At 39.0% G+C, this 22919-nt stretch overlaps 4 protein-coding genes, 1 long non-coding RNA gene and 1 pseudogene across 6 annotated transcripts; 4 read left to right on the top strand and 2 right to left on the bottom strand.

The window, feature by feature from the left end:
* Window positions 1-1056: 1056 nt before the first annotated feature.
* Window positions 1057-3787, top strand: LOC111484738 (cation/calcium exchanger 3-like). Of its 2 annotated transcripts, none has more exons than XM_023131316.1 (2): window positions 1057-1207; window positions 1337-3787. In XM_023131316.1, the coding sequence occupies exon 2, from the start codon at window positions 1588-1590 to the stop codon at window positions 3532-3534; it is 1947 nt and encodes a 648-aa protein (XP_022987084.1). In that variant the 5' UTR covers window positions 1057-1207; window positions 1337-1587; the 3' UTR covers window positions 3535-3787. The 2 variants fall into 2 exon arrangements, with proteins under 2 accessions (XP_022987084.1, XP_022987085.1); XM_023131317.1 differs by having other exon boundaries at window positions 1394-3787.
* A 548-nt stretch (window positions 3788-4335) lies between these two features.
* Window positions 4336-6852, bottom strand: LOC111484740 (protein LURP-one-related 6). Its single transcript, XM_023131318.1, has 3 exons — window positions 6063-6852; window positions 5655-5903; window positions 4336-4674 (listed from the first exon to the last, which is right to left on the bottom strand). The coding sequence occupies exons 1-3, from the start codon at window positions 6276-6278 to the stop codon at window positions 4534-4536; spliced, it is 606 nt and encodes a 201-aa protein (XP_022987086.1). The 5' UTR covers window positions 6279-6852; the 3' UTR covers window positions 4336-4533.
* A 2713-nt stretch (window positions 6853-9565) lies between these two features.
* On the top strand, window positions 9566-11083 carry LOC111484739 (annotated as a pseudogene).
* A 107-nt stretch (window positions 11084-11190) lies between these two features.
* LOC111484737 (subtilisin-like protease SBT1.8) lies at window positions 11191-14108 on the bottom strand. Its single transcript, XM_023131315.1, has 2 exons — window positions 12263-14108; window positions 11191-12173 (listed from the first exon to the last, which is right to left on the bottom strand). The coding sequence occupies exons 1-2, from the start codon at window positions 13896-13898 to the stop codon at window positions 11509-11511; spliced, it is 2301 nt and encodes a 766-aa protein (XP_022987083.1). The 5' UTR covers window positions 13899-14108; the 3' UTR covers window positions 11191-11508.
* Window positions 13996-15354, top strand: LOC111484743. The gene is made up of 2 exons (XR_002718568.1): window positions 13996-14075; window positions 14818-15354. It is a non-coding gene; the product is annotated as an uncharacterized LOC111484743 (long non-coding RNA).
* Window positions 15355-20616: 5262 nt separating this feature from the next.
* Window positions 20617-22068, top strand: LOC111485682 (RING-box protein 1a). The gene is made up of 5 exons (XM_023132664.1): window positions 20617-20859; window positions 20975-21025; window positions 21149-21208; window positions 21617-21688; window positions 21775-22068. The coding sequence occupies exons 1-5, from the start codon at window positions 20727-20729 to the stop codon at window positions 21810-21812; spliced, it is 354 nt and encodes a 117-aa protein (XP_022988432.1). The 5' UTR covers window positions 20617-20726; the 3' UTR covers window positions 21813-22068.
* Window positions 22069-22919: the final 851 nt, after the last annotated feature.

Below are 22919 nucleotides of genomic sequence, written 5' to 3' on the forward strand. Positions count from 1 at the left end.
AATTCAGTTATGGAAGTGGCTGGCAATGGTTATGCTTTCTTGTCTGTTTTGGAGAGAGAGTCAGGTGTGCCAGCTCGCATGGAATTTATGATAATTAATTGGCTTGGTCACATTTTTTTTAATCCCAGTAAAAAAAAAATTAATCAGAGTAAAAAAATATTTTTATCGACTATACTCAGCATAGATCAACAGGTTAAGGTTTAAACGAGCATTAAGGATTCAAACATGTGGATAAAATTGTTTAGTCATACGAGGTGAAGTTATGTTTGGGTTTGAACCTTCGACTTCATGGAAGTCCATGTACAAAGATTTTTTTCATTTTTTAATTTGTAGAGTCGGAGTTCCATGGAGATCCACCCTAAATAGGCCATGGAACGGGGGAACCCTAAACAAGGCATGGAACGGGAGAAGGAATAGTAAGAGATATCTTTCCGTTAACTAATCGGAGTCGGGACCAAGATTATATTCTCCATCTCCCTTCTTGTTTTATATATATATATATATATATATATATATTATATTAGAAATGTTTGAAGGGTTAAAATTATATGGTAATATTAAAATTTTAATTTTAAGATGTTACATTGATAAAAACATTATATTATATTTTTGTTTATAAAATATTATTGAATTTATTAATAAAATATTATTGAATTTATTAGGAGATTTTACATTTTTAGTAGAAATTATCTATTAAAAAATTATATAAAATGAATTATTTTTAATAAAAAATTAAAAATGGAAAAAAATCTTAGAATTTTGCAGGATATAGATTGAAATTAATGACAAAAATAGGCATCTCGGCCCGTTAATATCGGTAAGAGTATATGCTAATTATCACCCGATTATTTAAATTTTAAACGACTAATTAAAACATTTTAAAATTTAAGATGCTAATCTTAATTTATATTATAGATTTTATAAGATTTAATTATCTGGAATCTTCTAGACGCTCTATTCTATTTTTAGACCTAATTAAAGCAGGGATATTTTAAAAATAAGTTTCAAAATTAATATAATTAAAAAAAAAATCAACCATTTGAAAAATAAATAAACCAATGCAAAGGGTATAAAGATTCCGCCTTTTCTTTGAAGAATCGTTTGATCGGGTCGGGCGAGTTCGGTTGCGCCGTCGTACTCCGCCACGCGTGTCGGCTACTCGTACCCCGCCAATCTTCTTCTCCCGCGTTCATGTCGTGGATCACTGGTAATAACTTGATTGACCTTTTCAATTTCTTTCCATTCTAATCCAACGATTTTCTTCAAAGTTCTTGGGGATTTCCTCCGATTTTTCCTTTTGCCTCCTCCTCTTGACCTTTCTCTTTTACTCCGCCAGCTATCGTCGTAAAACCCTAATGTTTGTGCTCTCAATTCTTCTACGTTCATCTTTCAGCTCAAACATCATCTCTATGCGTTGATTCAATCCTATCTTCCGATTGTTTTGCTGCAATTATTGTTTGAATTTTGTCATCGTCTAGTCGTGAATAGGGTTTCGAACCTTCGTTTGTGATTTGGGTTCCAGTTTTCTGTTATTGACGACCTCTGAAGCAACTATTGGCTTTATTAATCGGTTGCGGGTGGAAGATTATGACTAGAACGTATGCAATTTCTGGAGCGACAAACTTTCGATCTCGAGGGATTTTTCATGGAATTTGCTCCATTGTGTTGCTTTGTTTATACCTTAATCAGGGGAAGTTCTTGAGAAATCCGTTTGATCAGAATTCGCATTCGGTTCTTCCCCATAAATGGACCATTGGTGATAAGCAGGCTGGGGTGATTCATAGGCGAATAACTGAAGTCTCTGCTTCTTCTCTAAACAATACCATCGGTGTTGATGGACTTCTTACAAATAATAATAACACCGGGAGTCGTCCCCTATTATGCGTTGGCTTATCGGAACACAAAGGTTATCAGAGCCGATGTGAGTACTTGATTGCCCATCCCGATTGCAATTCAGGGGGATTTTTCAATTATATCGCATTCTTCTACTGTGACTGTGAAGGTTTTAGACTTTTGGGTTATGTGGCTTTGATAATTTGGCTTGCTGCGTTGTTCTATCTATTGGGTAATACCGCAGCTGACTTTTTTTGTTGCTCCTTGGAGAAACTGTCAAATCTTTTGAAGTTGCCAGCGACTGTGGCCGGAGTGTCGTTGCTTCCTCTTGGTAATGGAGCTCCTGATGTCTTCGCCAGCATTGCTGCTTTTATGGGAAAGGATGCTGGTGACGTTGGTCTTAACAGTGTCTTGGGTGGAGCTGTCTTTGTAACTTGTATTGTTGTTGGTGCTGTTTCTCTTTGTGTTGCCGAGAGGGACATCAGGATTGATAGGAAATGCTTTATCAGAGACATATGTTTCTTCATGTTTGTCATCATCTCACTTGCTATAATTTTGGCGTTTGGTCGGGTTACTGTCATCAGTGCCATTGCGTTTGTTTCGATTTATTTAGTCTATGGATTTGTAGTTGCTGCAAATGAGATTTTGGAGAATGACCCAGTAAAAGTGACACTGAACTCCTTGACACCTTTGCTTCCTGTAACTGGAAGCATTTTCTCTGTTGGGAGTGACGACGAAGAATCGGTATATACAACTCTGCTTGATTCCGAGGCTGATGGTGATGTACCACATCTCCAAAATAAACTGCCACAATGGATGTGGTCTTCACATGTTGCAATCTATTCAAATCAGGCTATGAAGGGCAGTGTTGATAGTCCAAAATTTCTGTGGGGTTGGAATGATGAGAATACAGCAACTGACCACTCATTGTTTTCCTGGTCCAAATTATTTTCACTTCTTGAACTTCCATTGATACTCCCAAGACGTTTGACTATTCCCATTGTCGAGGAGGAACGGTGGTCCAAAGTCTATGCTGTTGCCAGTGCTATGCTAGCACCCGTTCTTCTGGCATATTTATGGAACACCCAAGATGCTCTAGGACCTTTGAGTGGAAAACTTGCCTACTTTTTGGGGTTTTCCCTTGGTGGTGTGCTTGGTGTCCTTGCATATTTGTATACAAGCTCTGATCATCCACCTCGCAGGGTTTTGTTTCCATGGGTCTTTGGAGGATTTTTTATGAGCATTGTCTGGTTTTACATCGTTGCAAATGAGCTAGTTGCTTTGTTGATGACATTAGGTTTAATTTTTGGAGTAAACCCATCAATTCTTGGATTAACAGTGCTGGCCTGGGGGAACTCAATGGGGGATTTGATGTCCAATTTAGCACTGGCAATGAATGGTGGAGACAGTGTACAGATTGCTATGTCTGGGTGCTACGCTGGGCCTATGTTCAATACTCTTGCGGGGCTGGGTACCTCCATGCTTCTTGGAGCCATTTCCCGTAGACCTGCAGCTTACATGCTTCCTAGAGATAGTAGCTTGTTTTACACATTGAGTTTTTTAATGTTAGGACTCATTTGGTCAGTTGTTATGTTACCTAGGAACGGTATGCGCCCGAACAAAAATCTAGGAGTTGGCTTGATTGTTATATATTTGTCGTTTCTCATCCTCAGGGTGAGCACGTCAATGGTGAATCCCTGATGCTGGCAATAAATGTTTGTTTAAACTAATCATAGGCGTCTCAACTAAAAGCTGGCCATTGTAACGTGCGTTTCAATTAAATGGTAGCCAAAAGTCAAGGACGTTCTCTGGACCCTGAACAGTTATTATGACAATAGATGATGTTATAGGAGATCATGATGCCTTGACTTTGCATCATCAGCCTGTTAATATCATGATTTGTATATCATAGCATTGTTTAGTGAAATGAAGTTGTATATTTTTTCCTTTTAAACTCTCTTTATCTGAAGTTTGCATAAAACATGATTCTTGAGCTGGGAGATTGTGGTAGGACTCTCTCATTTCGGTTCAACAGTGCAACCCAAACAACCATTTTTAGTTTTAGTCCGTAAAGTCTATCGAAATCGGATTCAGTTTATGAAGAGCTCATATTCTTGAATGCAAATGCTTTCCATAATTTTGTGATATTTCCTCTGTGAACTGTAATGGAAGTTTTTATTTCAATAAACATCTGCTTACCTTCAGTGCCAAGGCACTGGACGTTCATTATGGGGTACAATCGGGTTGGGTGAATTCAATAATAGACGGCTGTTGGTTTTCAGCCTTCCTTCTCCTTTTCGGGCCTACCCGAAAGAGAATCTAGTGTTTCTTGGTCGTGAATATCTAATATGAATAAGCTCCTGATTGTTTGATTGTTTGATTCTGTTGTTTGTATTATTAAAAGTTGATATGATATATTCAGCTACTGTTGCCTTTGCCCTGCTTCATCTACTCTTATATGGCAGCAATGATCCCGAAGCAAGGCAAATGGGAGATCAGAAGGCAGTGGAGAAGGTAAAGAGTTCAATTACATTTACAGGACAAATGCTATAAAAGCTAAAAGAATACATTGCTGTTAACAAAATATGCAGATCCAGTTCATGGTGACGAACGAAATGGAGTCCCGCCACAAATCTACAGTTCAATCACAATTCGATGGAAGGGTGACGAGCAATTGCCATCGTCCCCTTTCTTACAAATTCAGCAGCTGGTTGATTCGCCATAGATGTTGTCGAGAATGGCAACAACTCCAACAATAAAGGCCTGATCGACTCCAGGTTTTATTGAAACAAAATAGATATCCTTGCTCAACTGCTCTCCAGTCTTTTTAATCGTTCCGATCTGCAGTTATTCAAAGCATGATTAATATACATCTCTAACATGTAACTCTGTATGAAATATATTAGCTTTACTGAGGGAACAGGACCAAAATCAAGTACAGCTACTCTCTTCAGTTATATTTAGGCTGTAGGGGACAGTATTAAGCCATATGTGGGCTGTTGCAATGAAGGTTCATTTGGTAGATAGCAAGCAACAACTTCGAAAAACAGGTACCTGTTCCTATTTTTCAGTAACCATGTGAGGTCCTACATGACATAGGTTGGAGAGGGGAATGAAGCATTCCTTATAAAGGTGTGGAAACTTCTCCCTAGTGGACGCATTTTAAAACTTTGAGGGGGAAGTCCTGGGAGGGAAAGTCCAAAGAGGACAATATCTGCTTGGGCTGTTACAAATGATATCATACCCAGACATTAGGCAGTCTGCTAGCGAGGACGCTGGCCCCAAGAGGGGTGGATTGTGAGGTCCCACATTAGTTAGAGAGAGGAACAAAATGTTCCTTCTAAAGGTGTGGAAACCTCTCCCTAGTGGACACGTTTTAAAACCTTGAGGGAAAGCCCTTGAAAGGAAAACCCAAAAAGAACACTAGCAGTAGGATTGGGCTGTTACAAATGGTGTCAAAAGCCAGATACCAGATGGTGTGTCAGAGAGAACGTTGGGCCCCAAGGGAGGTGGATTAGGAGGTCCCACATTGGTTAGAGAAGGGAACAAAGTATTCCTTATAAGGGTGTGAAAACCTCTCTCTAGTGACGTGTTTTAAAACTAGGGGAAGCCCTTGAAGTGAAAGTCCAAAGAGGACAATATCTACTAGTGGTGGGCTTGGGCCGTTACAACCCACGTACCATCCCCATAACAGAATCGGTTAACTTTTTGCATCTTTAGAATAAAATTTTCAGCAAATGCATGCTTAGTATATGGTTTGTAAATAGTAATCTGTAGTTTATAGTATATTTTCTATTCCATAGTAGAGAATATAATCTCACCTGAGCTACTGCATTGCCTTGAGAATCAATGATGCTGCATCTTCTATCAGGGAAATATCCACTGACCTCGAAGTCCCAATCTTTTCTGCTAACCTTTGGTTTTGTTGTTATTCTGATTCCAACATCGTTTTTCACAGGAAGACATGACTTGGGTCTTCTCAAGCTGAAAACCAGCTTTTTAGATCCTTGGAAGTCATATTTGTAAGCCTTCCATATCTTATGAAAGCTTAGAGCCTCAAAAATCCCTCCCTGAAACACATTAAGTGAAGATTTTCAACACAAACTCACAGTATAACATCCACATTCCACTTAGAATCACTGTTCCGAATCGTCCCAGAACATTCATTTCTGTGCATGAAAAGTACAAAAAGACTTGTTCGGGGGACGAGTCGAGTAATTGGATATTACCTTCCCACGGAGTAAAAGCAAAGCATCCCTCTTCTCATCCCTCACAACCAGCTCCTCTTCTTTTCCCAGAATCCCACACCCATCAACACTGAAAACAACTTTCTGATTACAATCTGTCACAACAAAACCTCCTCCATTAATGACGTGTGGTCTCGTCCTAACGACAAACACAACCTCGGAAGACGAACAGTAGAATTTGCTAACTAGGGGAATCATCTTCTTTCCAATTGTAGCAAAATGATGATTATTCGTTCGTCTTCCTGCAATTTATGAGGCTCTAAACAGCCAGCCTGGCTATGTTTTCAACAGGGTTTGGCAAATGATTGACTGCTTCTCATATTCAAGGTTTGAAAAAGAATACAAATTGCTTTAAGTTGTGGTTGCTTGTTTCAGATCACAACAAATAGTTCACGCACTGTTAGTTTAGTTTAGCCAATAGAAAGAGAGAGGGCTCTGGGAGTTATTCCACTTGCACTTTGTCTTCCATTGCTAGATGCTAGAAAATTTTCAGCCAAAGAAAAGTCATAAAGAAAGATTCTTTCTTGAGAAAACAAGCAATAGTTTTTCAGAAGTTTGTGCTAAGAATCCTTCTGGTAAAAGTCATAAAGGCATCGACTTTGACAATCTGTGAGTTCAAGTTCAAAATGAGCTCTAATGAAGGGATTTGATTGGAGTAAGAAGATCTTACGTGTAACGGTTCAAGCTCACTACTAGTCGATATTGTATTTTTTAGGCTTTTTCTTTTGGGTTTTTCATCAAAGTTTTTAAAATGCGTCTGCTCGAGAGAGGTTTCCACACCCTTATGAAGAAATGCTTCGTTCTCTTCCCTAACCAATGTGGGATCTCATAATTCACTCCCTTCGGGGCCTAGTGTCCTCGCTGGCACTTGTTCCCTTCTCCAATCAATGTGGGACCTTTTAATCCACCCCTTCAGGGCTCAGTGTCCTTGCTGACACACTGCGTCGTATCCACCTCCCTTCAGGACTCAGCCTCCTCGTTGGTACACAGCCCGGTGTCTAGCTCTAATACCATTTGTAATGATCCAAACCCACTGTTAGTAGATATTGTCCTCTTTGGGCTTTCTCTCTCGGGTTTCTCCTCGAGGTTTTTAAAACGCGTCTATTAGAGGGATGTTTTCCACACTCTTATAAAAAATGTTTCGTTCTCTTTCCCAACTGAAGTGAGATCTCACACTATGTCTATAGTTTTCAAAAGAAAACGTTCGAGTAAAGTAATGAAAGCACCATCGGAGAATATTGCCAGCTTAAAAAACTTTTGACTGGATTACAGAGAGAACAGTGGTTCCATTTCTAACCATTGAATACTATCCTTGAATGCCCTTTGAAAATGAAGTTTCCTTTCAATCTTCTTTGGATTTCTTACTTTTGACTTCATGGGTGTTGCTTCCCTTCCCTACCAAGAAACAATGTCTCCAGATCATCCGGTGGAAAGTACACAAATTCAACTTAGCTTAAAGAAAAACTTTTAACTATTCCTATTATCCATCTGTCAATTTAAATGATAGTGATTTAGTTCGGGTTGATTAAGTTTCTACGTTTCTCTTTGTAATTTTATAACCTCTCTTATTCTTAGTTCACATCCAACACGTGGAGGGTTCATGTAGGACTTAACCCGTTGAGCTAGGATCATGTTAACAATAATCTATCCAGTTGATTGTAAGTTTGAATACCCACTTTCTCGTTTTGAATTGTAACACCGGTCTTTTAAAATTACTTTTAAATAAGACTTAGAATCGATAATCTATACAAAGAGACCGCTAGACGATATTGTTCACGATATTGTTTATTTTGGCTCGTTATGCATTGTCGTCAGCCTCACAGTATTAAAATGCATCTACTAAGAAGAGCTTCTCACACTCCTCTGGGGGACCACCGACTTCGCTGGCGCACCGCCGAGTGTCTGGCTCTGATATCACTTGCAACAGTCCAAGCTAGTGACTAACAAATATTGTCCACTTGGGCTCGTTACGTATCGCCGTCAACCTCATAGTTTTAAAACACGTTTATTAGAGAGCTTTCCACGCCATTATAAAAAATGTTTCGTTCCTCTCTCTAATCGACGTGGAATCTCACTTTATGATTTGAGTTATTATAATAGCAAGCTTGTAACATAATATGAAATCAATTTGATGGATGGAATATGTAACATATATCAACATTCTTCTAGTAAAATATGTATTAAAAAAATAATTTATGAGGCGTTTGATAGACGGTTTTTGTTCATGTATAAAAGATTTTTTTAAATTTTCTTTGTATAAAGGTAAAAATTTAATGAAAGCGTAAAGGCCTCTTTTATTTACTCTAATAACTTTTGTTCTAATGAAAAAAGGGAGGAAAAAAAAAAAAAGAAAAAAAGAACGCAACAGAATCTAGCAGACATCCGGAACTTGAAGCTTTAGCGAAAGCGGATAGGGAATTGAATTTGATCCCGAGTTTCGAATCTATACTTGAATCTGCAATTTTTTGCAATGGTTACCTGGTCGGATACGCCGCTGCCCCACTTCCTTTTTGTCTTGATCATTTGTTTCTATTCCATTCGTCGCTCCAAATGTAAGAGCAGACCAGACCCCCTCCGTCACCGTCGTTTCCAAATTCTCAGAGCCCCGTAATCGTTCTGTTCATGTGATTTTCCATGCCCTGATAATGGGCCAGACATTGGGTGCTTTTCATCGCAATTTGATTTGATATCAGGCCCGGGAATGCTCTTAAGCCCGTCGCCGCGCTCACACGCACACCAACTGTTTGTAGAAATGTCAGGTATATTTCTTTTCCCCGTTTGTTCAGGTAGCTTGGAGCTTTTTGGTTTTCGATGTGTATTATTCAGTGTTTGCATTACATTAATCTGTAGTTTCCTCTTTGTCTAGCTCGAGATGCTGATTCGCATCCGAAGCAACAGCCTTCTCCCATTTGTAAGCATTTCTCCTCCACGTGCGTTCTGAGCTACCTACTTTCCATTTTGCTTCTTTGCTAGAAACCATCTTTCAACGCCCAAAACAGCTAAAGAAACCAAGGCATAGCAACTTAGTTAGTTGGGGTCATTTCTTTTTACTCCATTACTGCTAAAGAATGAGCAAACTCCAAAATCTCACTTACCCAGATGCCTACACTCAGCAAACTAGTCTTATACCGGCTTAGGCACGCCAGGCACAGGCTTTTCTCATAGCCATCGTTACATTCTTAATGGAAAACCGAGTTTTTTTCAAGAATATTTTAACCTCTTTTCTCAATTTCTCTCATGAAAGAATGCTACTGCCTCGAGTCGTGAAAAGGCTCGTATTATCACTTAAGTCTGTGACAATAATGACTCTCTTTCTGTCCTTATTATCACTTGCATCGTTAAGAACCCTGCAGCCCGGAACTTGGTACATACATTTATGTGCTGTGTTTTACTTGCAGAGAGGCTTTCTTTTTGTGGGCTGTAACTATCTTTGTCAGCCTTTCTTATTACTTCTCTGTCACTGCCCATGTAAGATCATTCATACCTAACATCAATTGCCGCTTTAGTTTGTCACTTGCTTTTACAGTTTCTGCTTTCTTATTACTTATATCTCTGCTACTATTGCAATTCTCTGCTGTTTTCTTTCTCATCTGTGCTCTGTCTTTCGGTGATTCGAAACTTGGTTTCTATCAGGGTCAGGTGCCCTGAGATCAAGCAATGGCTGCTCGGTCGGTTTACTCTTCATCAGTGTCTTCGCTACCACCCCCAAGTCCGAAATCTCCGCCTGACTACCCGGATTTGTATGGGAAGCGTCGAGAGATAGCCAAGATACAGAAGCTTGAAGGAGAAATTGGTTTCCTTGAGGTGAGTTCGAATTGAAATGATTATCTCTGTTTTCATCAACTCACAATGACATAGTGACATCGGAAAGCTATGTACAATTGCAAGCATCTCTCTTTTTTGTTATTAGCATTGTTAATTAGACTCAAAATCTGATCTTTTGGTTTGATTTAGAGAGCTAGTGTCCCTTGGAGTTTTAGAACAGATTCGATAATCTTAGAACTTCCATTTCGTGGTATAAAGCTTCTCCGAGACCTTCATAGAAAAGTACTGTCGATGCGTTACACATTTCTTGTTTTCTTGAATCAGGACGAACTAAAATCCATTCAAAGTCTTCAACCTGTCTCAATCAGCTGCAAAGAGTATGTTTCTCTTAAATTTCATCATCTTTTAATTTATTGAAGTTCTAATGTTCTCTTTCAGTTGACTGAACACAATCAATTAGGTATCGATCCATCCACTCTTTCGTTTCCACTGTTGATTAACATTACACTTTTGCAGGATTAGTGACTTTGTAACGGCCAACTCAGATCCATTGATGCCTACGTAAGAGTTCATTTTTCAGTAAACAAATCTGCATAAATTTAAGACTGCATTGATCATGATCCATGTCGATGTTTCTTTTTTCAAGCAGATATAGGACAAAATATCGGCGATATCGCATCTGGAAATGGTTATGGTTAGAACTTTCAACATACGAATTCTGATTCCAGCTCATTATCACTTAGAAAACATTTTTGTATATAACATTTTGTTACGATTGTCATGCAGCGGACTTCCTTGCTTTAATTTGTCATGGCTGTGCTGCTGCTCTTGCAGGGTGCTCTGTCTACCTAGAGATGTCTCGCAGCAGTGGTTGCAAACCATGCAAGTTTCCATCATGTTTAGGCTGTTGTAGCATGTCGAAGTGTAGTTTCTTCTCTTGTTCTTCTTTCTCCTGCTGTAGAAACATCTCGTGCCGTAGGTTGTGTTGTTTTATATCATTACCTTCACTTTCATGCCCCCCTTGTTGCAGCTGCTGCGAATGCAAATGCAGCTGTAAGTGCTCTTTTCCAAAATGTTCCCAGGTATCTTCTTGTCGCCTCTGCACAAAGTCCTGTTGCAACCCCTGCTCTTTATGCTGTTGCTTTTAGTTCAGCAACACTATTCCATATAGTTTATCTTGATTTTCTACATGATATAATCCGTGTACATTATGATGAATATCTTAATCTGCTGGATTATTGATGCAAGTCATTTGAAACTGGCTGGCCTCGTTATAAAACATGTTCATCATTGCTGTTTTGTTTAGTTTTTAGTGAGGGAGAGAGAAATTTGGGAGTTATAGGCATTTGCAAGTAAAAGCACACACTTCACTGGCCTTCATGTTTTTGAATTTTCCTAACAGGACCGACGGTAACAGTAATTCTTAGATAACTAGGAAAAGAAGTGCCAAATTTTATGCATTACATTAGTTTTGACTCTCCCCAGGCCTTCCTAAAGCATCTCAATGGCAAACCAAACGCTGAATTTTCCCATGCAATGATATGATCATTCTCTCTGGCTGATTGCTGATCATCATCTTCTTGCTGTTTTCTTTCTGAAATTGGAGAAAGTTGGAGGAATGGAAAAACCTACAAATGGAAAACGTCCTATACAAAAACAACAATCACAACTTGGTCCAGGCGAATGCCACCGGGCTTCTAACTTGGTGTTGGTCATTGCTCCAAGCAATCGATCCAAACCCATATCTCGTGGTTCGAGCAGCGTCCCTGCTCGCCACGAATGTAACAGTGTACCTCTTCCTCTCCCCAACTTTAGAGAACACAAGCTTTGAAGGTTTCACCGTCACCTTCACAACCGACGGTGCAGTAGTAGCCACTTCATAAACTGACCCTGCAGCCCCAACATTGGTAACTATACGAGTGTACCGAACAACCCTTTTGCTCCCAAACACAACTGAAAATGAAGGGTAGTTTAGTTGCCCTGGGTCAGCGAACTTTTTGGAGCAGGTTATGTTCGATCGCTTCACGATTGCCTGAACATGATCGATCCCATAGTCCAAGGAGCACAAAAAGGTAATATAATCATTGGTTGAGATGTCGTATAGAAGACCGGGGGAGAGGGCTTTGTGAGGATCAACATGGCCAGCTCCATGAGCCCATGGATTGGAAAACATGCCTCCAGCTGCATCCCGGAGAGATGAGTTGGTGTTGTCCTGCGTGTAGGCAGTGGTCATTAATGCAGATTTGATTGCGCTTGGACTCCATGATGGATGAGCTGCCTTCAGCAACGCCGCCAGCCCACTTATGTGCGGGCAAGACATGGATGTTCCTACATACATAGCAGAAAAGATTTATCAGGCCGGCCAGTGTGAACCAGAGAAGTTGGGATAGAGCCCAGCATTCAGAATCGGGACAGACCTGACATGATATTGAACTGAGTTTTCCTCTTATCGTTGTCCAATCCAGTTGGCCCGATGGACTCAGACCAGGCGGCCAGGATGTTAACGCCAGGCCCTATAACGTCCGGCTTTAGGATTTGGGGCGTTACCAAGTTGGGTCCTCTGGAACTAAAGGCCGCCACCACTGGAGATGGGCGCACGTTCAGAACTGTCCCACCAAAGCTCAGCACGGCCGTCGGCTTCGCTACTGACCGTACATACTGCCGGATCAAGTCGCCGGTTTTCGCCCCAACCGCCACGGCCGGCAGTAAGTGACTGTCAGCCACCAGTTCTTCCCCACTGGCTGCCGTGTTTGCCAGAATCATCCCAATGCCACCTGCATCTCTCACCACCCCTCCCTTCTCTACTCTGGCGTTGATTCCCCTGTCGCAGATTACCACCTTCCCCCGAACAAACGCCGGCTCAAGAGATCCGGGTAAGCACATGTTGCTGGAGCTGTTGCTTCCTTTGTTGTACACCAATGCCACCGGTTTATTTCCCATTCCTTGGCCACTGTAGAGTGACACTCCAGTGAACCGCTTGCCATTTCCGAGTTGGACATAAGCTGGGAAGTCTCGGTCCAGAGTTCCGGCTCCGACTGTCATGATCCACGGGGCCACATTAGCCAGAGACGCCTTGTTTGGCCCACTGTTTCCAGCTGAGCACGAAACGAAAACCCCCTTCTCCATGGCCGCAAATGCTCCGATTGCTATTGTGTCCCTGTAATACGGTGCAGAGCCACCACCCAAAGAGAGTGATAGCACATCGACGCCGTCAGATATTGCCCGATCCATACCGGCAAGAATGTCAGATCCAAAGCAACCAGTGGGCCAACAGGTCTTGTAAGCGGCAACTCTTGCTTGAGGAGCCATTCCCCTTGCTATGCCTCTAGCATACCCAAGTAAGCTCGCGTTAGCCACATGTGACCCAGCAGCCGTGCTCGCAGTGTGCGTGCCGTGCCCATCCTGGTCACGAGGCGACTCATTCTCTCTGGATTTTCTGAAGTACCCACCACCGGAAGCCATTTGATAACCCTTCGAGAAGCTGCGAGCTCCGATTAGTTTCTTGTTACAGAGAGAAGGGCTGAAATCGGGTCCCGATTCGCATTCTCCACGCCACCGTGATGGGATCTCCGGCATCCCGGTGTCATCAAAGCTCTTCGACTCCGGCCAAATCCCAGTATCGAGAACCCCAATGATGACATCATGAGAAGCCTGGTCGAGATCCTGAGTGTTGTGACCTTCCCACAAGCCGAAATCGGAGTCGAGGCCGAGGAAACCCGGAGTGCGAGTTGTGTGAAGTTTGTAAACTGTGTCTTCATAGACACCAAGAACTGAATCGGATTGGCGGAGCAATTCGGCTTCATCTGGGTCAAGAGAAGCAGCGAAGCCATGGTAGGCGGAGGTGTAGGTGTAGAGAAGGGAATCGGAGGTAGCAGAGGAGGACAGAGATTGGAGATGGGCAGAGTACCAGTCATGGTGGGTGAGATAATCAGATGGCAGAGCATGATGTTTCATGCGAACAATGTAGGTTCGTTTGGCATTGACAAAGACACAAGGAAGAAGAAGAAGAAGAAGAAGAAAGGAAGCAACGAGTAATCTAGCCATGGACCCCATGGGAAGGAAGTAAGGAAGAGTGAAGAAATCTCACTTAAAGCTAAGCATATAAGCAAGCAGAGAGAGCTGAGAAGGAGAGGAATGGCCAAACACAGCTCCCAAAACAAAGCTGACTGTCAAACCAAGAAGGGGTAGAGAAGGACAGTGCAAGGACCAGTGTCTGGTTTATATAGCAAGGTAAAGTTCCAAACAAGGCTGCCATTTCCCTTTTATTACATAAACACCACCCATGATTTCTTCCTCCAAAATGGCCCTACTTTTTAGGCTTTCGGTTCCCATGCTTAGGAGGGAAGGAAATTTGAAGCTTTTCCTCAGTAGATTTATTTTAAAAATGTTGAGTGTAGGTTTGTAAAGAAAAATTCAAAAAAGACAATATCTACTCTTAAAAATGTGGATTATCTCCGTAAGAATATGGAAACTTCTAGCTAAACGTGTTGTGAGATGATGTTAAAAAAAAAAAAAAAAAAACTTTTTTTTTTTTGGAAGAGGACAGCCAACTCCCCGAGGAAAAAAAACCCACAAAATGTGCTCTTCCTCACGGGTTTAGCTTGTTTTGAAGTAACCCGTGAATGAGAATTTTGTATTGTACCTCAGATGACAGATTTTGACAGATTTTGGAAACACTGAGACTGTGAGGTTTATATGTGCAATTTTGTCTTTCCCTTCATATGAATGAATGGCTACTAAAATCACATCTCTAAATCATTTATTTACCAACACGAAAATAATACTTCAAAGGTAAGATTTGAGATTTGAGTAAGCATTTGAGCAAGCATTAAATCTCCTCCTCCTCCTCCTCCTCCTCCTCCTATTCCGTTTCTTCTCTCTGTTCTTATTTCCCACACCATGACAAACCCACCTCCCCAGCTGTAAAACGCGTTAAGTTTTGTCATTGCTCTTTTTTTTTTTTTTCTTTCAGGTTATGCAGTGAAAATGCTTTGAAGGGTTGTGTTCACATGAAAGCGGGAGTGGCTGAAATTGGTAACTATGAAAATTGCACACAAAGTGTTCGACAAAATGCCAATGAGACCGAGATGAGGACAATTTGGTGGCATTTTGGGGGAAGTGACGAGAGGAGGGAGGGAGGGAGGGGCTGTTTGGGGAAAGTAAAAAAGGGGTGGACACGGCAGTCAATAAGGAAAAGGGCAGATACCAAGATTGATAAATGCATGGGAGAAAGAGCCAAAATGGGTCTCTTTTTTAAAACAAAATTGAGATAAGAGGGCAGCACAACACACACACCATTTGCGTAAGGTAACGGCTACATATCGTGCCTTTTTGACTGAAACCATGCGCTGGTGGCCGTTGTGGGAATGCGATGGGACTTGCGTAGTATTCAACATAGCCAGCTCAACTAAACTAAAGGTAAAGGAACTAGTGTTTATGTTATATCTTAGTATATGAAATTTGAGCATTTGAATCAGCCAAATTGAATGAAAGGAGTATATGTTGCTTATAGTACTAAAAATTTGAGCAGGTCGAACTAAATGGAAGAAGTATATCTTGTTTCTAGTACTAGAAATTTGAATTGGTCAGATTGAATGGAAGGAGCCCTATGCTACTTGTAGTACTAGAAATTTGAATGGGTAGGCCTAAATGGAAGGAATATATACAACTTGTAGTACTAGAATTTGCATTGATCGAACTGAATGGAAGGAGCATATGCTACTTGTAGTACTAGAAATTTGAACGGGTAGGACAAAATAGAAGGAGTATACACGACTTGTAGTACTAGAAATTTGAATAGGTCAAACTGAATGGAAGAAGTATGTACTACCATAGTTTTGTAACAGCTAAAACTCACCACTACCAGATATTGTTCTCTTTGGACCTTCTTTTTTAGGTTTTCCCTCAAAGTTGTAAAACACGTCTACTAAGAAAAGGATCATGCACCTTCATAAGAAATATTTCGTTTCTCAGGACTTTCCCTTTTAGGTTTTCTACTAGGAAGAGATATTCACACCTTCATAAGAAATATTTCGTTCCTTTCTCGAACCGATGTAAGACCTCACAAAGTTCTACAAATTCTGCTCGATTTAGATGGGCACTCCTTTCAAAAACCCATGCTTCTAATCTTGTAGTTACCCAACTCTTAATGATTCACCTAAAAACATAATTAAGTTTGAACAACTTCCCTTGTTCGTGATAGTAGAATTGAATTGGGTGGGCATGATGGGCGTGGAGAGTGGGGTGGCTCCACCACTCAATCCCACCGTAGATGGTGGCACGGATTAAGGTGTGGAAAAAGTCCAGGAAAAAGCGCACGCTTAGGGAATGGAATCATGGGGTGGTGGCTCTCTTAAAAGAGGATATGGACACACAGGTAAAACAGTGCCTGTATTTTATTTCAAAGCCCACGCCTTCCCCTCCCTCTTCTCATTCTTTGTTTATTGTTTGTTTTGTCACCGACTCCAAATTGGGATCTGTGGGAAACAACCTTTCTTAATTGTTTCTATAGATCTCAATTCCCAATGCATATATTATTAAAATTCCTTCTCTTCTCCTTCAATCTTCTTCATCACTTGTATTTTAATGTAAATTTGGTCTCTTTTTTCTATTATTTCGTTACAAATTTGCAGTTGATGATGGGAAAAGTTTTAAGGAAAGTCCTCGTGTAAAGTAAGCTCGAGTATAGCTGCTTTTGAAGCCTATAAAGTGGAGGTCTAACTATGAGCTTAGTTGGGGTCTCTATGTAATTCTTGATCTACAGCTAAGATTAGAAAGGTGGTAGACCTTCATTTTATGACTTATGTGCGGTGCAAAGTAAGTTTCCCTCTTTTGTAGGGGGCAAACAGGTGAGTTGAAAATAAGCGTAGATCTAGAGATTTTCAAATAGGTCCACCTTTCAAACTACTACTAGATTCCAGATTTGTCAAGAATTGGCTGACAACCAAATGTGTAACTTGAACCTGATTCTACTTAGTTTAGAGAAGATCATTTGGAAGTTAACCACAACGAAATCGTTACTCGTGAATGACTTAAATTCACTATGTCTCCAAAAAAACTCTACAATAACTTGTTTATTCGATTTGTCTGAGCTTTGTGCCTTGTCCACAAAATCTTTTAATAAGATAGATCAGTCATCTGAAAGATATTCGTACTTGTTCTATCTACTATCTTAAACATCGAATTAATTTAAATTAATTTACATCTCGATACCATTATTTCTAGTAAATTTTTAGAAATACGAGGGAGATAGCCTAAGATTTGACTTCCAAGCTTGATTTCTTTGCTGTCATTTTTGAGACTTTTCTCTATCATATCATTATATTGCAATTTTGATGTGCTTTATCAATACATGTGCCATTATGTTGTATACTTCATATTCAAGTAATCATCATGTTGGTATCATTATTGAACCCTTCTTTTCTTTTGCAATTCTTTATTTAATTTAATAATTATTAAGTTATTTTTAATTATACATCTCGATTTGAGTATCTCTATTCATTTTTTTTTATTAATTTTAAGTATAAATTTAATCCATGAATAACTTTCAAAATTACAAAATTAGCCTTTAAACTTAGAGTTCTTATACATTCAAAATTCAATCTTTTGAGATTCCGTGTCATTTTCAAATATTAGTATTTATCCAATTTAAGCAAAAATAACCTCGAGCTCAAGCTCAAGCTCAATTCAAATTTTTGGGATTCTGTGTCATTTTCAAATATTAGTATTTACCCAATCTAAACAAAAATGAGTTTAAGGTAATCGCTAGCAGATATTGTCCTATTTGAGCTTTCCTTCAAGGTTTTAAAATCCTTTCACTAAAGAGAGGTTTCCACACTCTTATAATGAATATTTCGTTTTCCACTCCAACTGACGTGGGATCTCACAATATTACTATTAGCAAATCACGTAATGAACTAACTGAATTCAGTTGTACATACTACGAAACTCAAACGTCTCAACCTCCGAACGTCATGTACTGTAAGCTTAAATCATTCCTTAATAAGCGATGCAAATCGTCTACCATATGTCGAAATAAACCGAGAAAATGGGGTATGATTTGGAGGGCCTACAACTATAATTTTTAAAAAATATTTGATTGTAGCTCAAATTATTGAAGAGATTGGGATCATTGGGGCAATAAAAGGAAGAAGTTTCTAAGGTGGGTTTAGAAGAATGGTCCATAATTTGCTGAAAGGGATGAACTGTCAATGTCTTTTTAAATTCATATTTTATTTATTTTGAAAAAGTATAAAAAGTGAGATCCTTTTTCCACTCTTTTTTGGGGCAAAAGGAAAAAAAGAACAAAAAAAGTGGGGTTATTTGAAAATATGAAAAGATGTAAGCCCTTTTTGGCAAATTGAGTGAAATTGGTCTTAGTGGACCTTTTTAATTGTGAGATGAAGATGAAGCCAGCTGAAAAGGCACCCAAAGGGAGGGTAGGTTTTGCCCTAATAATTAGCTTAATTATAGTGTTATTGGGATGATGTCGCTCTAAGTGGAGCCTTACCTACAACCATTTCACCGGTCAATTCAAGCATAGTTCAGTTGATAAAAAGACATTTTAATGGTCGATGATTCAACTCTTGTTGTCATTGGATCAATTAGTACTCTTGTAAGAGAGATGGTAAATTTGAGCGTGGTTCAGTGGTTTAAAGCACTAGTTATCATCTCGATGATTTGATAATTGGTGATTCAAATTATAAACCCCTGTCTGTCATATCACACATCGATTGGAGAAGCGAAGGAGAAGCATTCTTTATAAGGGTGTAGAAATATCTTCCTAGTAGACGTGTTTTAAAAATCGTGAGGTTGACGACGATATGTAACAAGCCAAAACGGACATTATTTGCTAGTGGTGAACTTGGGCTGTGATATTATCCTTGGATTAATAAGCACTCTCTGAAGAGGGGATGAGAATCCAAGTATAGTTCAGTGGTTAAAAGCACTGGTTATAATCGAGGATTCAATTAGTACTCTTCCCAGAGGGGTTGCAAGTCCAAGCTTCGTTAAGTGGATGAAGTTACTAGTTATCATTTGACCTATTAATGATTCAAACGTTGAACCCGTGTTCTTGGGTTAATTAGTACTTGCATGAGAGGGTCGTGAATCCAAGCATAGTTTAATGAAAAAAAAAAAAAAGCGGTCGAAAATTCAAACCTTAAACCTTTGACTTTGAATTAATTAACACTCTCACAAAAGGGGTCGTGAATCCAAACATAGTTTAGTGGACAAAAGCACTAGTTTCGATTTCAGTGATCGATTCAAACTCCAAACTTTATCTGTGTTTTGAAATGGGATGAAGATGAATCACGAAACTCTGTTTGATTACAACGTTCTCCATCCAAAAGCAAGTGCGGTCTTAAACTTACTCGAACTTGAACGAGATCTTTCTAATATACCTTGAAAGCGCCAATTAAATAGTGAATAACTTGATTATGACATGAAATATAATGAGATGAAAAGGTAAAGTCTTTATGGGGTGGTTGGGGAGGGTAGCACTGTGGATGAATAGTTGTATCCAACAATGGAAAGAGGAAAAAAGGAAGCAGATGCAGCCATAATCTGCCACCCTTTTTTCTTCTCAATCAAATTCCCATTAATTCACCAAAAAAACGTCTCTCAAACCGAGTGTTAGAGCTCGAGTTTGAAAATCCCGAGTGATATAACAGCTCAAGTCCACCATTAGTAGATATTATCCGCTTTAGCCTATCAGGTATCGTCGTCACCTCACGATTTTAAAACGCATCTACTAGGGAGAGGTTTCCACACTTTTATAAGAAATGTTTTATTCCCTTCTCCAACTTATGTAAGATCTCACAATCCACCCCCTTCACGCCAGCGCCCTAGTTAGCACACTGCCTAATGTCTAACTCTGATACTATTTGTAACAAGCTAAGTCTACCATTAACAGATATTATTCGGTTTGGCCCGTTACGAATTGTCGTTAGGCTCACGATTTTTATCACGTGTTTGGTAGAGAGAGGTTTCTACACGCTTATAAGGAATGTGGAATCTCACAAATTGAGTAATATTATAGTGTTTATTGGTTCAAAATTCTAAAAAATATGTAGTTAAAAAGACGTGTTCTTTAAAGGTATTTCCTCGATAGAAGAAGATCAAACAAATGGTCTAAAGAACACAATCATAAATTCAGACACGACATGAACACGACAACACTAATTGGATATTGATACATTCAGAAAACATTATTTTCTTCTAATTATTTTTAGATAATATTAAAGAAAAATCCAAAATACATTTTTTCCACTAATTATTAAAAATAATTTAGAAAACCCTAAATAAAAATTTAATTGGTCATGGAATTTACCAATTTTATTTTAAATTTAAATGACATAAAATCCAATAAACCATTGGGCCCACTTAAGCCCAATAAAGATAAAGCCCAACATGTAATGCGTAAAGTACCATTTGAAGCCCATATTTCAAAAAATAATGGCCCAATATTTTGAAGCCCAACTAATTCATCAATTTACCAATTCCATAATTTTTTTAGAAAAAATAAATTGATATATTATATATAAATATAAATTTTATATTTAACGGAATCCTAAACTATTAATATTATGTTGTGATAAATTAGTAAATTTTTAAAAAAAATATATTGAATTAATTTTTTTAAAACATAAAATTAAATATAAATATTTGTTAAACAGTTTTAAGTTTCTAATTTAACTTTTTTTTTTTTCAAAGGAAAAAAATAGGGTATATATGTAATTTAACCTTTTAATGGCCCAAATAAATATAAGGCCCAAACACCTTTGCCAGTCATTCTTCTGCTGCGGTATTCTTCTTTCGCTCGCCGGATTGCTTCTCAGCCGCTGACCGGAGAACCGACGCTTTGCAATCGAGGTTTCAGCTATGGCTACGTTGGATTCCGATGTGCCTATGGTTCCCGCGGGTGAGGCTTCGAGTAGTGCTGGCCCTTCGTCTTCCAAAAAACCTAAGCGATTTGAGATCAAAAAGTGGAATGCTGTCGCTCTCTGGGCTTGGGGTACTTTCAAACCCTAATTTTAACTTCTCCGATTTCTGATTGATTCCTTTTGCGTTTGGATGTTTCTTACAGATTCTTGTCTGTGTTGTAACGCAACTGGGATTTACTTGTGCAGATATTGTTGTCGATAACTGTGCAATTTGTAGGAATCACATCATGGATCTCTGTAAGTTGAAACAGTTTTTAGGGTTTTAAATGTTCGTTCGTTAATCTTTAATTCTAGATTCTGTTTTGGATGGTAATTTGATGTTTCTCACTGTTGTTCACATACGATTTGTTTGGTGTTTAGGCATTGAATGTCAAGCGAATCAGGCGAGTGCCACTAGTGAGGAATGTACCGTCGCCTGGGGTATGCTATTACGCCTCTTTTCTAAAACCTTAATATTGATTTTGGTTTCCTTGTTTGAGATGGTTTGGGAGCTCTGCGTGCATATTTTCTTTCCTTTTCTGTGAAATATGACCGATGTTCGTGCATTTTGCAATAGATATTAATCTCAGTGACTGGAAAATCATCCTGAGCTACTAATTTTTCTTCAATAAACTGCTAAACAATTCCAATTGTCTTGTTGAATGGACCTTTCACGCGGTTAATGCAAGCTACTTTAAACTTCAGAAGTTTCATATCAATCTAGGATTTTCGGTGGTGATTTGTGTCTGTCATTTGATCTCGTGTTATTGTGGCATTTTCTTTTGGGGATTAGGCCTTTATCTGCCTCTGTGTTTTGGGTTTGCTCTTGATTAAGATTCTTGTTTGCAGGGGTATGCAACCATGCTTTTCACTTCCACTGCATTAGTCGTTGGCTGAAGACTCGCCAAGTTTGTCCATTGGGTATACTTTATTAAGCTTTAATGGGTCTAATTCTTAAACTGTGAAATTCTGCTTCTTCTTGATTAAAGTTTTGTGATGTTCTTCAGATAACAGCGAATGGGAGTTCCAGAAGTATGGACATTAGGACCTTCATACCGCTGCAATGTCAAAGGTCAGACAGACAAATACTCTACTTGAAATTTCTAATTGTTGAAAATCTGAACCAATGTCCAATCCCCAAATCCTGTTGTGTTCAATTGTGTGCCTTTTCATATCCGAAGCAGATTAAGATGAGTACTTTATTCACAATGCGAACCTTAGACACTACACTACAAGTATTGAGCTAAATGCTTACATTCCTTATTACATTCCTTATTTATTACTATGGCTTTATTGAGTTAGTTATTTGAAATGGGATTGTGGATACTTGTATCATAGGGAGCAATGTCCTAAGGTCAATCATTATATTTTTATAAAGTAATTCGTCTGACGTCAATAATCGACAATTTGACAATGCTGGATATGTGTTTTAGTTCGTTTGGTGTCTTTTTGTAACAGCTCAAGCCCACCGTTAGTAGATAGTCCTTTTTGGGCTTTTCCTTTCTAGCTTTCCCTCAATGTTTTTAAAACGTGTATGCTAGGGAGAGGTTTCCACACCCTTATAAATAATTTTTTGGGCTTTTCCTTTCTAGCTTTCTCTCACGGTCTTTAAAATGTGTATGCTAGGGAGAGGTTTCCACAACCTTATAGAATGTTACGTTCTCCTCTCCAACTGATGTGGGACTTCACACTTTTCAATATAGTTTTCATTGGTTAAAAAGTTTCAATCTAGTCTATACCTTTTATCTTTTTTTCAATCATAATCATCGGTTGATGTGCACGTTAGGATTGGTTGATTAATTGCTCCATTTTCTTAAGGAATTGGATCATCTCAAGGAGGAAAGTATCTAATTCTTCATTCTTCTTTTTTCTCAAGGAATTGGCCAAGGCTTGTAGCCCCTCCGAAGACGTTTTCTCAAAATGTAGTCGTTTGTGTATTCGTCGTCGTGTGTTCGTTGTTCTACATTTTAATAAACACTAAAATAGTGATTGCAAATGTAAAAAGGGTATTTTTGGTATTTTAAAAAGACAATGTTCCCACTAATTTGTCAAAAAAGACAAAAGCTGACTTTGACAAAATAAGGGTTGAATAACTCAACCTATTTGATATTACCTCAAAGTTTGAAGACAAGTTTAAGAATAAAAAATTGGC

This window comes from Cucurbita maxima, unplaced genomic scaffold, assembly GCF_002738345.1.
Source record: "Cucurbita maxima cultivar Rimu unplaced genomic scaffold, Cmax_1.0 Cma_Scf00010, whole genome shotgun sequence".
Lineage (NCBI taxonomy): Eukaryota > Viridiplantae > Streptophyta > Magnoliopsida > Cucurbitales > Cucurbitaceae > Cucurbita > Cucurbita maxima.